General features: G+C 58.8%; 2 protein-coding genes across 7 annotated transcripts in view; both read left to right on the forward strand.

The window, feature by feature from the left end:
- The first annotated feature begins 3,373 nt into the window (after positions 1 to 3,373).
- On the forward strand, positions 3,374 to 10,914 carry ZFAND2A (zinc finger AN1-type containing 2A). Of its 4 annotated transcripts, none has more exons than XM_061402443.1 (8): positions 3,374 to 3,465; positions 3,863 to 3,895; positions 4,486 to 4,584; positions 5,029 to 5,123; positions 6,584 to 6,715; positions 8,687 to 8,838; positions 9,560 to 9,628; positions 9,894 to 10,914. In XM_061402443.1, the coding sequence occupies exons 3-8, from the start codon at positions 4,530 to 4,532 to the stop codon at positions 9,907 to 9,909; spliced, it is 519 nt and encodes a 172-aa protein (XP_061258427.1). In that variant the 5' UTR covers positions 3,374 to 3,465; positions 3,863 to 3,895; positions 4,486 to 4,529; the 3' UTR covers positions 9,910 to 10,914. The 4 variants fall into 4 exon arrangements, with proteins under 4 accessions (XP_061258427.1, XP_061258428.1, XP_061258429.1 ...); XM_061402445.1 differs by having other exon boundaries at positions 3,382 to 3,465; positions 3,858 to 3,895; XM_061402444.1 differs by lacking the exon at positions 3,863 to 3,895 and having other exon boundaries at positions 3,378 to 3,465.
- Positions 10,915 to 12,997: 2,083 nt separating this feature from the next.
- Positions 12,998 to 16,502, forward strand: part of C25H7orf50 (chromosome 25 C7orf50 homolog) — a 70,916-nt gene continuing 67,411 nt past the window's right edge. For 2 of the 3 annotated variants that reach the window (XR_009733653.1, XM_061402420.1), the window contains exon 1: positions 15,360 to 15,382. Coding sequence is in view for 1 of the 3 variants with exons in the window: in XM_061402421.1 (XP_061258405.1) it covers positions 15,059 to 15,382 (324 nt within the window). In the remaining 2 variants the exon portion in view is untranslated. Of the gene's footprint in view, positions 15,383 to 16,502 lie in introns of all 3 variants that reach the window. The other variant, XM_061402421.1, reaches the window with a different exon arrangement.

The raw sequence follows: 16,502 nt of genomic DNA on the forward strand, positions 1-16,502 counted from the left end.
AGAAAGCAAAGGCAATGACGCGAGAGAAACGCCCGCGGCGCAAGGAGAGCGCGACTGCCAGGGCCGGGGAGGCCTGCTGAGCTTTCCTTTCTCTTCGCAGTCTGTCTTGGCTGCACTGGGTCTTTGTTCCGGGCCCGCGGGCTCAGCAGCCGAGGCGCACAGAGGATCCTCTCGTGGCGGCTCCTCTTGCTGTGGGGCACAGGCTCCGGGCCCATGGGCTCAGTAGCCACGGCGCACGGAGGATCCTCTCGTGGCGGCTCCTCCTGCTGTGGGGCACAGGCTCCGGGCCCGCGGGCTCAGTAGCCGAGGCGCACAGAGGATCCTCTCGTGGCGGCTCCTCTTGCTGTGGGGCACAGACTCCGGGCCCACGGGCTCAGCAGCCACGGCACACAGACTTGGTTGCCCTGCGGCATGTGGGATCCTCCCGGACCAGGGATCGAATCCCACGTCCCTGCATTGGCAGGCAGGTTCCCAACCACTGGACCACCTGAGAAGTCTCTTGGAGCTTCAACAGGGAGGACACGGAACCTGTGCTGCTGCCTGGATCCCTGAGAACCAACCCCCTGCACAAACTGCAGCCCTCAGACGGTACACGGCTGGCGAGGAGGGGGATAACCTGAAGGCAAGCGGGCTCCACGCTTGCTCTCCCACCCGACCTCTGCGCTGGTGCAGGGAGACCGCGGTGCAGGACGCCTGGGGTGTGGCCAGGCAGGACAGGGCCTCAACTGGTGCCCTAGAGCCACGCCCCCCCTACCCCGCACATAAGCTACAGGCGCTCCCCAGCCCCACACACCCCAGTGTGGAGGGCAGAGAGGGTCACTGAACCCGAAACCCGGGATCAGGACAGGCTGACATGAACTCCTGATCACGACAGAAGTCCTGATGCCAGCAGGGGGCACTCGCACGTGACCAGAGGCTGTGGCCAGGCTTCCCCTCCCTGCACTGCCATGGGGTCAGCCATGCTTCCCCGAACCCCGGTGCCACTGAAGGAGACAAGAATGAGGGGTTACAGGAAGAAGCCTTGAAATGACGGAGGTCACGAGAGGAACTGGATCTCAACAGACTGGACACTCAGTGATGGGAAAGGACACGTGTCTGCCTGGGGCAGGCGTCTGGGGCTCCAAAGAAAAGTGGAGTTCAATTTTAGAAAATCAAGAAAGTTGAAATTATTTTTCATTCAGTTGCATAAAATATATATTTTATAAGTGTTCCCTGCCCACCCCTCAAGGTCTTGTTTAAAAGTTTTCAGCACTACCTCTCTGTACTCAAAATAAAAGTCTGAAATCTTTTCATGGCCCTCGGGGTCCTGATGACCCGGCTCCCAGCCGCCCCTCCATCCTCACCCCCAGCCGGTGCAGGCAGCACAAGGGGGTCAGGAATGTGGACTCCGAGGTGAGTCTGAATCCTGGCTCCTCCTGAGTGTCCCTTGTCAGCTCTGCACCTGTCTCTGCAGGTAAAACAGGGGCCACAACAGAGAGCTGGCGGCAAAGGACGCTGCTCCCTTGATAGACGGCAGTGTGTCTAGACACGCACTCGAACTTCTGAAGGGCTGCTGACTCGGGCTCTGAGGTCTGCCTCCCCTCCCATCCGCCGTTGTCACAGCACTCAAGGCCCTTTGTCCCCAGCTGACTCTCAGAGGACACCTCAGGAAGCCCTTAATTGTGATGTGTGACTAACTCAGGTGTACAGTGGTCACCTAACTACACTTGGTGGCATCTGTATTTAAAAAAAAAAAAACTTTATTTTTGGCTGCACTGGGTCTTCATTGCAGTGCCTGGCCTGCTCCAGCTGCAGTGACCGGGGCTGCTCTCCACTGTGGAGTGCAGGCCTCTCATCGCAGCGGCTTCTCTTATTGCGAGCACAGGCTCTAGGGCGTGTGGGCTCCAGTCGCTGTGGCACATGGGCTCAGTAGAGCCCAGGCTCAATCGTTGTGGCACACGGGCTTAGTGGCTCCGCGCAGTGAGATCTTCCCGGACCACGGATGGAACCCACGTCTCCTCCATCGGCAGGTGGATTCTTCCCCACTGAGCCACCAGGGAAGCCCAGCATCTCTTTTTAGCAATGCAGGTGTTCAGTTAATGACCAAACAGCTGCATCTGAAACCTGACTTGATGGCCTTGTTTTCAGGATAGTGTGGTGTGGTCTTGGCCAGATCAGGGCCAGGAAGGGCTGAGATGGGCCAGACGCTCACCTGTTACACCCTCAGGTGTCCACTCACGTCTTCTCCAGACCTTCCCTGAAGTTGAGGTGAATTCTGATTCTTCCTTAAAAACTAAATGGACAAGGGAAATTGTTCACAAATGAAAAAGTGGAGAAACTTGGCAAACGTGAGGCCTGGGTAGTCAAAATGAACATCTCCCTGGGTAGGATGGGGTGCGATCCTGCGCTGGTGATGAGCGCGGCACCATCCTGTGGTCACCACCAAGGAAACGGGACCTGCCAGTCCTGAGAGTCACGTTATACTAACGAGGGTCTGTGACTTTTAATAAAACCCGCTGGGGACAGGACGAGACTGACAGTGTAACAGCAGATGAGCTCCTGGAGTAGAGAGGAAACAGACACGACAAAAAGCCAAGCGGGGTGTGCGCGTGGGACCTTAACGTGGGGTCGCCACCGATTCCGCGCCTGAGTGGCCGGAGCGGTCACGGAGGGAAAACAAGCGGGCGACAGGAGTGGGGTGACGGGGCGCCACGGCGACAGGTGCAGGCTCTCCAGTGGCCCAGAGCAAGGCTGGGGAGACGGCGCACACGGAGAAACGCGCGGGCAGGCCACCCTGTGGTCTCCCCGTCTGTGAACTTGCCCTCTTGCTCAAGTTCACCTCTGACTCCAAAATCAGCGCCTAGCTGCTCTCGCCGCCGCCCATACGGACAGCTCTGCGGCTCGGGCGCCCCGCGCGGGGAAACGCCCCGCCGCGCCCAGTGCGCCCCCGCGGACGCGCCGGGCCGTGACTCGGCAGGTCCGAGAAGCCCCGCGACCGTTCGAGAAAAGGCGAGGTGTGGGCGGGCATCAGAGGGCGCGATTGGTCGGCCCGCGGTGACGTGTCGGCGCGCGCCGGGAACGCCTCGCTGCGGCAGGGCGCGATTGGCCCGGCAGGCGTGACGTATCGGGGGCGCGCCGGGAACGCCCGGACGGCGGGAGCGCTCGGGCCTGGCGGCTGCGGATAAATGGCCCGGAGGCCGGGCGCCGCGATGCTGCTCCTCGGTGGGTTCGGGCGGGCCGCGGTCGTCGCTCGGGTTCTGGTCTCCGCGTCCCTTGGCCTCGTTCGCCGCGGCCGACGGCGGACGGGAGGCTCAAGCTCTCGGCCTCCGCCGCCTTCCACTCTCCTCGGCGGCTGCCTGGGCGTCTTGCAGGGGCCGGCCGGGGGTCCGGCCGCAGACCTCGGACGGCAGGGCGCCCGTGTCCCAGCACACCGGGGCTCTTGCTCCACGGACGCAGCGCCAACAGCGCGACCACGGCGGGACTGAGGTGGGTCTCTGGTCGGTCCTCGATGGAGCGGTTCCCGCACACCCGCTCGGTGTCGCTGACCCCTGGAGCCCAGAGGCGCGTGCGAAGCTGCAGGGGGAAGCCGAGCGAGCGGGTCCTGGGGAAGGAACTCCAGAAGAGGAAACGAGGGGCGGGCGGGGTGAGGCGGGTGTTCGTGACGCTCTAACCCGAGGCCTGAGGGCAGGAGCGGGCGTGAGCCGTGGCCAGAGTGTCCCAGGCACCGCGGACACCCCCGGGAGCGGAGAGAGCTGCCGGGCGAGCCCGGAGAAGGCCCTGGGGACGTGGACTCTGGGAGGGACCAGAGTCCGAGAGTGGGTGCCTGATGGGAGGGGAGCCTGTGAGGCGTCCCGGGGACTGACTGCAGCTTTCTCAAGTGCAGTGGCCTCGCCGTTTCTACACCTGTTTTCCACTGGTGAGTTAACTTCTTGCCCTTCCCCCGGTCAACTCCAGGTTGATGGTCATTAAGGAGTAAATTCTAAGTAAGACTCAATGCATCAGGGAGTTAGAGAGCAAGAGGGGACTGAGTCGAATCTCTCCGGGTTAGTGCAGTTAATTAATGTGATTTAGCACCTGGTAACGGAGTTTAGTTTATGTCAACAAGTATATTCAGTAGATGAAATTGGGATTTAAAGTTCACCAAGGCTGTAACTTTCTTTGGCAACTGTGCAAATTGAATATGAGACGTGCTTATCAATATGAATCAAAATATGGATTAATGAAAACCTAAATTCGGGTTGAGCTTCATAAACTAGAAATTAGAAGGACTGAAAAACACCCTGTCTTTTAATGGGGTTAATTCTGAAGGAGCTGGTACTTATCCGAAGACGCCTATTTTCTTTTTGCTACAAGACAGGAGTTGGGAGGCTTTAGTCCCCTGTGGGAGCCCAGCTGACTTGGGCGTCTACAGTGTGTGTTTACTTTGATCAGCGGTACGGTATAAATCCTGGTGAATGAAATTCAGGCCGTCGTTGCTTTTCTCCTAAGTTTTTCTAATTCTCTCAGGTCACGTTTCGCTCTGCCGTCTGTGTTTTGGACACGTTCTCACAATGGAGTTCCCTGATTTGGGGAAGCACTGTTCAGAAAAAACATGCAAGCAGCTAGGTAAGCACTTTTAAGAGAACCTCAGCAGAAATTGGGCGTTTTGTCATCTGCTTGCTGGGAGAACTGGCCGTTGTCTTCGTTGGCTGATGTTCTTTGGGTCTTGGCCTTTGTGGCTCTTCAGTGATGAGATGCTGGCCTGAGGTTGAGGTTCTGTAGAGCCAGGTAGGAGGCTGGCTGCCCGCACTGGGTAGACGGAAGAGCGCTGCTTAAACACTCAGGTGCCACCTGAGCTGGGATCTCTCTGGAAAGGGCAGCTGTACCGGTTCCGCAGTGCTGCTGGCATTGTGGAGGTCACGGATCCCGATTATTTTATTCTCTTGTGACACCTCGAGGATGTTTGGTAGGCGTTATATGAACTCAGGGAAGGTAAATACTTGTTTAATAACGATGTATGATTCTTTCTAGTCTTTAAAGCACTCTACTGTTTTTTGTTTTTTGTTTTAGATTTCCTTCCGTTAAAATGTGATGCGTGTAAACAAGATTTCTGTAAAGATCATTTTACCTATGCTGCACATAAGTGTCCCCTTGCATTCACCAAGGTAATCGATCATACTTCTTTCTGAAGATTCTGATCCTCCCTCTCCAAAGCCGCGCTGCCCGAGGTAGTGGACGCGAGCCACACGTAGCGGAAGCTCAGCTGGAGTGAAAGGAGCCGTGAAGGCCTATTGCTCAGTCACACCAGCCTCGTTTCCGGCCCTCGGTGACCATGTGCGGACAGGGCAGGGAGGAGCGTCCACCGTCCCAGGAAGCTCGGGCTGCGCAGCTCGAAAACCACAGATTATTCTCGGGGGTTCCTGGAATCAGTCGTTGTAGCCAGACCTTCAAAGCTTACTTAACATGTTAGAACATTTAGTTCCTTAACACACCAAGGGAAAACTGCTCTGTCTTCCTGGGCCCTTCCCAGTGCAGGGCTTGACGGGGGATCCATTTGGGGGGAACTGTGCACACTCTATTTCGGAGTCACTTCGCAGCCTTGGCCTCCTGCCTCAGTGATTCAGACGGGACCTGGTGGAAACTGGACTGTGACTGAGGGAAGCAGACCTGCCTAAGCCCAGAGGTGTGAGACCTGGGTTGTTGACGTTTCAGGAGGTCCCAGCCTGAGCTCACTTGTTTCGGGTGCTTCCGAGAGCGGTTTTCTGAGGTCTTTGGCCAGCACTCTACGGGCTCCCCATGGCGGCAGTTCAGAGGTGCAGATGATGCATTTCAGGCTTTGCCCAGTGTCCGCTGTGGTCTGGGCCCTCACTGATTCATGGGGGCGGGGGAGGGTGACTCATGTTCGCCCAGCACCAAGGATCAGGCAAAGCTGTGGTTTTGTTGACTTGACCTTCCTGTTGCCCTGGATGGGGTGAGTCTGCCTAGAGATGACTCAGCGTTGCTTGCTTCTTAACTCGCCCACGGGCCAGCTGCGGGAGCGCCCCTGGGTGGCGTTCCAGCTCCACTCCCAGGCACTTGGGGGTTACCTGTCACCCGCCCACGTCAGCGTCACCTCAGAGCGCTCCTGCGTGAAGCCAGCTCAGCCTGCCCTGAGGGATGCTAACGGTGCTAGGCGCTCCGCTGGGCGCCTGCTGCATCCTTCCAGAGCCCCCGTCCTGGGCTTGGCGGGTGACCACGCCTGCCCGTGTGGGCAGGGCGGAAGCCCCGTGAGCATCAGGAGGGCCGCTGGCAGGCGTGGCCGGGGCTCCTCTCCACCGGCATTTGCTCCCGGCAGCCCCGCCCGCCTTGCAGGCATCAGGGCAGCTTCTCCGCTCACTCCTGGTGCTGGACAGATGGCCCTGCCATCCCAAGACTGGCTATCCAGACTGCCCGCCCGCTTCCCTCCTGGGTGGCCTCACCGGCTCTCCTCGGGTCGTCTCTGCGGGCGGGTGATAGTCCGTGGTGCGTTGGCTCCCCTGGGGTCCTCCTGTGAGGGCGACCCCGTGTGGCGGTGCCGCGGGCCTTTCGTTGTGTGCCTGAGCTTTGGTTCCTGATCAGCCCTGTCATCTTACGTTTGTTGCTTTAGGATGTCCGGGTCCCGGTGTGCCCACTCTGTAACAGCCCCGTCCCAGTGAAACGGGGGGAGATCCCTGATGTGGTGGTCGGTGCGCACATGGATGGAGACTGTCGGCGTCCCCCTGGGCAGGAGACGGCGAAGGTGAGGCAGGGCTGCGGGTGCCGCTTCCTCCTCCAGGGAGACGTTAAACCCTAACGATTGTTGAAGGACAGGGAGGCCTGGCGTGCTGTGGTCCACGGGTCGCAAGGAGTTGGACACGACTGAGCGACTGAACAATTGTTTTTCCTGGATTGTGAGCGGCGTGGGTTTCCACAGTTCTACAAGCGTATTTCCTCAATATCAGGGTCTACGTTAGGATTTGCTCTCGTTACAAGAGTCTTACTGTTTCTCCGAAGGTGGAAAGTTAGCGCGGTTTTTAGGAATCCCTGCCTTTGTGCGCTTTTTTCCTGAGCTCCCCAGGAAACAGCGTAGCATGTACTGATGACATGCAGACCCCAGTGTGCGTCTGTCCGTCCACAGCGGGCACGGGGCCGCCTGCCTTCCCCGCAGGCTGAGCGCAGCCTGTGTGCCGCGGGCGCCTGTCCCGTGGGGCTGCTGCGGGGCCCTGGCGCCCTTGCTCCAGCGGTGTTCCTGGCGCTCGTGGGCGCTGGCGGTTTTCCCGCTTCTGCTGCTGCTCGGGGGTGCCCGTGAGCAACCGCCCTCCTTGTCCCGTGTGGCAGCCTCACGCTGGCTGAGCCTCACAGACTGGGAGCCCTGGGCCCGCACCCACTCTGGACCGCACTCCTCCTTGCTGGCCCTGCTGGGCTGGCCTGTTCTCCCCTAAGTTCCCTTCTCTGTGTCCCCCGTGTGGGTGCTCGGTCCTGGGTCCTGGTCAGTCTCAGGCTCACGGCGGTCAGGGCAGCTCTGCTGTGGGGAGGGGGTCTCCCGGAGGCACAGCTGCCTCCTGGCCACCCGCCCCCCCCCCAAGCCTCCACACTGGCTCGCAGGGTTTCACGTCTGCTGAGTGCGTCCTGCATGTCCGTGAGCTTTCCCTAAAGTCGGGGCTGTTCCCGTTCATCTTTTGCAGTTTTGCGTTAATCCCTTTTCAGAACATCTCTTGGTGGTCACTGTAGAACTTCAGGCGGAGTCTGAGCCGCCACCGGTGATCACCTCCATGTCTGAGGAGCCCCGGGCTGGCCGAGGCCCTCAGCAGACAGTGCGTGGCAGCCTGTCCCGCCCTCAGAGGGGAGGCTCTCCGGCCTCCTGCACGTCCCCGAGCTGCGTGCTCCCCGGGCCAACCCAGGTGGTCCTCTGGGATGCGGGCCGTGTGGCCCCCTCTCTCGGCCTCCAGCACGACTCCACGCCCCACTCCTGTGAGGCTGAGTCACCGTCTGCAGCCGCGGGTTCTGGTCTCCGGTCCTCGGCCGACTGGAGCCGCGGGTTCTGGTTTCTGGTCCGTGTCCATCTCCATGTGCTCCAGCCGCTCCCTGCTTCCTGCGCTCAGTGCAGGACAAAATCGATTGACAGCCTGGAACAGGAGAAGGCGAAGCCTGCCCTGAGCCTCCGCCCCAGGCCCTCTGGTCGGGCCTCCCCTCCGCCCCGTGCCCCCAGCCCCCACACCCGCGGCCCCTGCTCGGTCCCGCCGGCTGCTCCTTGCTGCCCCCTGTGCTCAGCCACTGCTTGCCTCGGCGGAGGGCCGCCCCCGGCCGCTGGCCCTGCCTCGTCCGTTGCACCTGCACAGTTGGGAGTGCCTGGCAGCTTACGTCACCCAGAGGCCCCCCGATGGAGCGCAGCCCCTGCTGGCCCCGGGGCCCTGCTGGCTCCCCTCGCGCTGCGTGGCCTCTCCCCGTGACCCGTCTGCCCCACCCCCATCTCATTTCTCACTGGGAGCATCCCCAGGCATCCCACGAGTCCCCAGCACGAAGTCCTGGCTTTGTATTTGTCGTCTGTTAAAAGTTTTCTGCGTGCTTAGTTAGTATTGTTTACCTGACAAATCTCAGTGAAAGCTTGGCGCCTGCATACTGTTGAGCTAAGAACTGTTTCTGGTTTGAGGGTTAAGGGTCTTATTCGGGGCTTGCTGAGTGATCGCTCAGCGAGGCGGTTGGGACACTGAAGTGACTTGTGCTTCCGCAGGTGTTTACGTTCCGCTGCTCCAGGGAGGGCTGCAGGAGGAGAGAGATGCTGCGGGTGGCGTGTGAGGAGTGCCGCGGCAGCTTCTGCCTCCAGCACAGACACCCTCTGGACCACGGCTGCACCCGCAGGGGCCCCCCCGGCAGCTTAGCCGGGTGAGGACGGCCTCACTCACCCTACGCGTTGGGACCACCTGGACCTGGAATTGAGTCCCACGCTCGGCTGTAGGGCTGGAATATTCACTGTGGGGTTTGGATGAATATGATCTAAATTAAAAGTGGACTCAGAATTGAAGCTGGAATCTAGTCGTCTGCTGGGACCCTAGTTCTGAAGCTAGAAGCTGTGCTCATGGTGCAGGGGGCGGGTGCGGGCTCCTTTTCGGGGCCACGGGGAGGGTCTGCCCAGGAGCCCCCTTCGTGGAGGGTGATCCCCGTCTCCCTGGGGCCCCCGGCCTGCGGACACATCACCCTGATCTCTGCCTCCCGTGGCGTTCTCTCTGTGCGGTGGTCTCCAAGTGTTCCCTTGGCAGCCCAGCAGTCTGTGCGGCCAGACAGTGACCCCCTCCCTGCACTGTGAGCCCAGCTTCACACACCACCAGCCGCCCGCCCTCCCCATGGGCCTGGGTTGCCACACTCCGGCCGCCTCCTGATGGCAGCCCAGCCCCTCTGCTGGCTGGCAGCCAGGAAGAGCCCCCTCGGGAACGTGGACCATCCGCCCCACGTGCTGCAGGAGGAGTGGGAGTCCCCTGCCGCCTCCTGTGACCGTCTCTCGTGGCGTCTGCCTGAACCAGGCGGAGGGTCCCCTCATCCCTGTGCATGTGGCCTCCGTGCTAGAGATGAGGAGTTGGTGGAACGCTGACCTGAGCCTTCCCCACAGGAGCTTGGAACCCAGGCCGTCGGGGGCTTCCCGCGAGGGGCTGGGCAGCTGGCTGGCCCGGCACTTCAGGTATGGCCCGGGACAGGTCGGGGGGACGGCCACGCTGAGCGCTCACGGTGCGGCTCCTGCCTGGCCTCTGGGGCTCTGCGCCCGGTCCCGGCCAGACGGGGGCGGGGTGTGCGCCAGCCTGCAGGCTCCTCAGCCCCGGGCGACCCCGAGAGACGCCTCACCGCTGGGGTCTGTGGCCCTGTGGGTGGTGGATGTTTTGTACGTGACCACCCACTTCCAGTTAATCCAGACAGACTTAAAAACGAGCTGTTTTCTTCTCTTTCAGGTTCAAAGTAAAGTGATGGTGTGACTGATCCTGCCCAGACTGGCCTGTTCTCTTGCGCTACCTGCACTTTATGCTCTAGCAGGCCCCTGCTTCCCACGCGAGCAGCTCTGGCCTGGGTGTCAGTCACGGGGCTTCCGTCACTCAAACCACCCGCAGCGGGTCACACGACGTCTTCCCATGTGGCTCCTGTGGTTGGCCCTCCGAGCCTAGTGGAGGGGCGCCGCCTCCCGTTGGGGTCCTTGTCCAGGTGGCCCCTGCTCCCCGCTCCTGCTCCACTGAGAGGACAGCCGTGACCCTCTGACTGCAGGCGTTGAGGTGACGCCAGGAGAGCCCTCGTCTCCTGGGACCTCGGGCACCAGGAAACTGGAGGAAGAGAAATGCTGTCCGGTTGGGTCCCCAGTGTAACCCACAGGGCACGCTCCCACACGGTTACCCTTTGTCTGCTGGGTTCAGAGCCTCGGTACGATGGAGGGCGGTGTGCTGGGTGCCCGTCTGCAGGCGGGTGATGCTGCTGTCTGTGGCCCTCCTCTGGTTAGCAGTGGCAGGTCTAGGCCGCTGGCTCTCCAGGTGTGCCAGGATGGCCCGGGGGCCTGTGAGGAGTGCAGCCCCTGCCCTGCCCGAGTCCTGATGCCGTGGGGCTCGGGGCCACGTGCGAGGAGCGCTTCCTGGGGTCCGGCTCTACTCCGCGGTCACTAGCGGGACGGGGGAGCCTGGTGGGCTGCCGTCTGTGGGGTCGCACAGAGTCGGACATGACTGAAGCGACTGAGCAGCAGCAGCAGCCGGCGTGAGGAAGAAGGGTTGATGTCGGGAGCTTGAGTGTGTATCTTCTCAGCTGCAAGTTTTATGACATCTATACACAGATCACGTCTTTCTCAGGAGAGGTTAATGTCCAAACTGAGGCTCTGTAGAGCTGGGTTTTGAAGATAATACCAAAAAAGAAAAAAATCTCGTTACAAATATTTACAGGTTGAAATACTGTTTTGGATATAATGGGTTAAATAAAGTGTTAAAGTGAATTTTACTTGGTTTTGTTCTGTGTTTTAATTGTGGCTACTGGGAATTTTAAAGGTAGGTGAGGCTTGCGTCATGCTTCCATTAGCACTGTTCTTGATCATCCAAACTAAAGGACAAAAATGTGCTGCACTATCAGTGATCACCAACTCACATGAGTGCACTCGTGTTTCTCAGCTTAAACGTGGAATGTTTACGTGTATTTAAGACCTTTCTGAGAAGTTAGCGTTTTCTTGAAGGCCCCGTGTGAAGAGACGTTGCGATGGTGCAGAGGGCGAAGGTCAGGACGGCAGTTGTCGCCGGGCAGTCCCTGCCGCTGTTGACAGAGGTCAACGTCCCCCGGGACCTGGGCATGTTGCTGCCCTCATGCTTTGCTCCTTAGGGAGCGTTGCTGTGCTGGGGGGCGTGTTTCAGAGATCGGTGAGAGGTCCCAGGTTGGCATCCAGGAAGTCACACCAATTTCCTCCCCATCGGTTTCCCTACACCGCCATCAGCTGTTTCATGGGCTCAGTGTTCTAATGTGGTGAAAACATGGTGTTGTCAGCGGGTCTGCCTTGATGAGCAGAGTTGAGCGTTAGTTCTGAGAATTCCTTGTGGACACGACCGCGTCCCACAGGATGGGGAAGCCACAAGTGCATTTTAAGTTTTTGTAGGAAGCACTGATGTCGAGAGTTCTATGACTGCGTCCCAAAGGATGGGGACGCCATAGAAGCATTTTAAGTTTTGTAGGAAGCGCTGATGTCGAGAGGTCCGAGTGCCGCTTTCTAAGTGTCGCAGGTCTGCGTGCATCTTTGAGAGAAGGCTGTGCTCACTGCCTCAGCTGCTCGGAGTGACCTCGAGCGCGCTGTGATCTTGGCCGTGGTTCCTTCACCTGTGAGTGGCAGCCATCTGGGATGGGGCAAGGCTGGCGCTCAGCCTCAGAGGTGCCCGAGGCACAGGGCTCGCCAGGTGTGCAGGCTCTACCTGGGCCTCCGTGCCCGGTACTGGGCACACCACCGCCCGGCTGCAGGAGGAGGGTCAGGCTGGCCTCAGCAACTCCACGTGTCTCTCGAGAGGGTCTGGCCCATGTGGGGGAAGGGAGAGCCTTGGGGCAGCTGAGTGTGTTCTCCCGCCGCCTGGGGTCTTCAGCACGTGCAGCCACACCCTCCCTGCCGCTGTTGTCCTGCCTCTGCGTTACGAGCAGCACGCAGGGCCAGGCTGCCTGCCCAGTGCTCCGTGTCCAGTGACCAGTCCTGGCGGCCAAGCTGGTGCAAGGCTGCAGTATCAGACGTGCCCACAAGGTGTCACCAGAGGGCCTCTGAGAACCAGGGAGCGGGCGACTAGACCTCTTTCCTGCGGGCAGCCGCGTCGGGCACAGGAGGGGCACGACCAGTCCACCAGCCCCAAGTCAGTCTCGCAGGTCATCCGTGTTCAGGGGGATTGGGGTTTTGTAAGTGTATTTTTAAACTAATTTCTGTTGGCTTTACCTGCTTTACAGTGTTGTGTTTCTACTGCACAGCAAAGTGGGCGGCTGTGTGCACACATACAGCCTCTGTTTTGGATTCCTTCCCAGGTGGGTTACCACGGCGCCCTCAGTAGCACTTCCCGCGCTGCCCAGGAGGTTGCCATCAGTCACGGGTGTCGTGCATCGTGTTGATGGTGCCTGCATGTCAGTCCCCATCTCCCAGTCCTTGCCCACCCCTTCCCCCTCAGTATCCATGTTTGTTCTTGATCAGGCTTCCACATTCATTGTTTGCTCAATGCCACGGCCTAGTCTGGAAGGTGTGTTCTGAAGAGAGTTTCTGAAGCGGTCTCCGTTTTCCAGGTTTGAAGCTGCACAGCGAGGACTGTGGACGTGGGCCCAGCCCTGCAGCTGTCCTGAGACGGGGGTGTCGCAAAGGCGGCGGGAGGGAGATGAGTCTGACCTTCCCACTTGGTTGAGTGTGAACGTCTGAGGGTAAGTGCTGACTTACTGCTTTATTTCACTGCAAGGCTGCAGTCAGCCACCGCGGTGTGCTGCGCAAGGGGAGCGGGTGCTGTGGAAGAGCGGAGGGGAGCGGGGAGGGGCTGTGAGGGGACCGGGGGCCGCGGTGGGGGTGCGTGCAGGCGGTTGGTCTTCAGTCCTCCCAGCGGCCAGGTGAGTGAGCTCGGAAGTGACCGTGCCCCAGCGAGCCTTCCCGTGAGACTCCAGCCCTGGTGCCACCTCGGCCCGGCCTGTGGGAGCCCCTGAGGCCAAGCATGGAGCTAAGTCACACCCATGTGCCCACCGTGCAGATACTGTGAGATCATAAATGTGTGCAGTTTTCAGCTGCAGAATTGTGTTGAAACAGTGCTGTTGAAAACTGCACAGAAATGGTGCTGTGCAGAAACAGCCCACCACCGGAGGGGCCACGATGGAGCCGCTTTGCTGCTGTCGCTCGGTCCCCTTGCGCTGGGAGGCGGCGTGGGCCACGTTTAACTTGGCCGTCACTCATTTACAGGGTGACGTGGAAGTCGCTGGTTTTGAGTGGGGCCCAAAGGAAGAGGTCAATTTGTAGCACAGATGGTCCTGCACTTGGGTCACGAAACTCGGAAGACCTGAGGATCACACGCCCGGCTGAGCAGCTCCAGACGCACTGTGGGCACGGCAGAAGCGCAGTTGAGGCTGAGCCCGCCGGGGCACCGTGTCAGCCCGTGACTGTGGGACCCTGGGCCAGATCCATTTCACCTGCACCATTAATCAAAGTCGTTTTAAGACTTTCTCTTTCTCGAGGCCTCACGGGGCCTGGATGACGAGATGCTCACCTGAGTTGTTCCCCAGGAGCTTGGAGTCAGCTGGGCCGGGTTCCAGCTGAGCTGGTTAAGAGTGGACAGGACTTCCGAGCCTCCAGGGGGCAAGCACGAATCTCCTCTCCACGACCTTTGACATCAGAGCTGAGAACTTCACCCTTAGTCTCTAAGTGCCTCCACTTTTGAACATGCAGAGGCCTGTGGCGAGGTTACCACCTTCATGGACCGAGACCATCCCAGCTTTCCCCACCTCCCTGCACTCCCCGCCCACCCGACCTCAGGCCGCCCCGCTGCTTATCCTGTGAGTACTCTGGGCCCCTTGCCTCCGCGGACGTGGAGCTACGCTTTGTTCTTCCGTCTCCTTACTTGGCTGATGTCCTGCAGACTTCAGCATTTTGGCTAGCTGTGCTTCCGGCAGAGTCAGCCTGGTCCGGCAGCGGCTGGAGCAGTCCATTTTCAGATCCACGAGGCTCTTTTGGGCGGGTGTGTCAGCAGCCCAGTGCACGCTGACGGTGCTGATTTTTCTTGGTTTTCTATCCCGTTGTTTGTCTCCTGTGTATGTAGCTATTTTCTGTTGACTAGCGGTCATGCTATATGAGCAATTACAGTTTGGGGTGTGAGACTTGGTGGTCTTCTAAACTTGACCTTTTCTTCTTTCAGCCCACAAGTGGCACCAGCAATGAATCCCGAATCACTTAAATGCAGTTTCAGAAACTGAGATGGAGTCCAGGTGGATTTTATGCACTGCCTGAAAGAGCTGGGCTCTGTATATTCACGCCTATAGTGTAGCCTTTCAGGATTCAACCCAAAGGTGGGACGCTTACAAGAATCCTTCCTCTTGGCAGCCCTAAGCCTGCAAAGCTGACGAAATCTTTGTTCACCTTCTCAGCCTTTCCAGCTGTTTTCTTCCGGAATTGAGTGAAAAACGGTCCTAACTGAAAGGCTTACTTCTCTAGGTTTCCCCTCTTCCCCTTTATTGGCCTCATGTCATCTCTCTCTATATATATATGTATGTTTTGTTTTGTATATATGTTTTTTTTTTAATCATTTTTTCAGCTATTTTCAGTGGGAGGCTTTCTGGAAATCACCTCTCCCTGTTTCCAAACCAAGCTCTACTGCTTCGGGCGGCAGTAAAGCCGATCTGCTGACACTGGGTCGCAGTGAAGGAAAACGCAGCGATTGCTGCAGGTGCCGAGCAAGGAGTCCCGGCAGCTGGTGCTCAAAAGACCTGCATTCCTGAAGGCTCTCGGGAAAGGTTGATAAAAACATTGAGGGAGAGGGTTGTGGGGTGCGTGATCAGCTCGTGGACAGTATTCTAATTGGTTGGTGGTGACATAACCAGGACTCAGCATCGTCAGTACCCCAACCAGTGGGGGTCTGCATGCTTGTGGGCAGCACACAGCTTGATGCCCTCAACTGCCAGGGCTTTCAGCAGCTACAGAACAGCTAAAAGGACATGGCTCAGAACATCACCTAGAGCTCTTGAGGGCACTAAGGGTCCTCGACTGTGTTTAACGGCCATTATTTCATCTTGCTTGAATGTTTTCCTTTCTGCATTTTCTGACTTCTCAGATTATTCATTTTTAAAGTTTTCTACAGACAAAGTGGAGGCAGTGGACATGGAACGGGGGAGTCCTGTACTGGGAAGGTCCTGTAGGGTCCTGCTCGCTGAAAGGCCTAGGAGGCTGAGGCTTTTCTACAGACAGAAGCCCGTGGAGGACACGGAGTGGGTAAGTGGGTGGAGTCTCTTCCCTTCCAGAAAGGCTCCATAGGGTCCTTTTGGGTTACAATACACGATAACCATATTTGTATTTTATACTCTATATTGTTTAAGCTTGTATGTGAATGAGAACTTCATTTTTCAGTGATCGTGAAGCCAGTTGAAGTAGCTTGAAAACAGAATGGTTCTTCCTGAGGTCGGTAAAATTTGAACATGCTTACCGGTGGCCCAGTCTCCTTATGTGCGTGAGAGGCAAGCAAGGTGTCTTATACAATTAGAAACAAGTTAGTTGTCCGTAGAGAGTGAAACTAGAAAGTCCTGGCTTGCTGCCCTATCTTCCACCCCAGGAAGCTCCCTTGATGGCACAACCCCGTCCAGCTGTCCCCATCTCACTGTCCCCAGCTTATAAATCCTCCCAACCAGCGGTGGGCGAGACAGTTCAATATTTCTAAGAGCCGAAAAATAGTTTAACTCGTGGTTTCATCGGCATAGCGCCGCCTCAGACTTCAGACGCCTGGGCGGTTGGGCCCGCGTCCACGTTTATCCTCTCTCCAGGGACCTAACCTGGGTTTACAGGTGTCTGCAGACACACCGCTGCACCGGCAACTTCGCGAGCAGGCGCAACGCTGTGAGCGGGGAAGTGGAGGTGGTCTCAGCAGAGATGACAGGACGGGGTGTTCCCCTGCCCCACGTTCTGCTCTGTGGACACATCGGGCGCGGTGACACACCACATCCCGAACAAGCACCCTCGAGCAAAGCTCCCTTAAGTTTCAAAACCCCCAGTTCACACACGGCCGGGGCGGGGGGGGGGGGGGGGGCCGGTCAAGATGACGGCCAAGTTCAGGAAGTGACTGTAGCCCCTTCCCAAAACCCGGGCATGGCAGATCCCAGGAGACCAGGCCCCGGGGCGAGGGTAGGGGATAACCTCGCAATCCTGCGCCCACTCTTTAAGTGACAGCTTAAGACTAATTCTCGTGGACCGACCTGCGCTATCCGCTTTGAGCTGGGGAACCGGCGGGCGCCACCCGCGAAACCGGAACGCGGAGGGTTGCCGGGCAACCGGCGGCTCCCGGCGCCCAACAGTGACGCCATCGGCCCCGCCCCACCCCACGCGGCCGCCCCGCTCCATT

Source organism: Bos javanicus, chromosome 25 (assembly GCF_032452875.1).
Source record: "Bos javanicus breed banteng chromosome 25, ARS-OSU_banteng_1.0, whole genome shotgun sequence".
Taxonomy (NCBI): domain Eukaryota; kingdom Metazoa; phylum Chordata; class Mammalia; order Artiodactyla; family Bovidae; genus Bos; species Bos javanicus.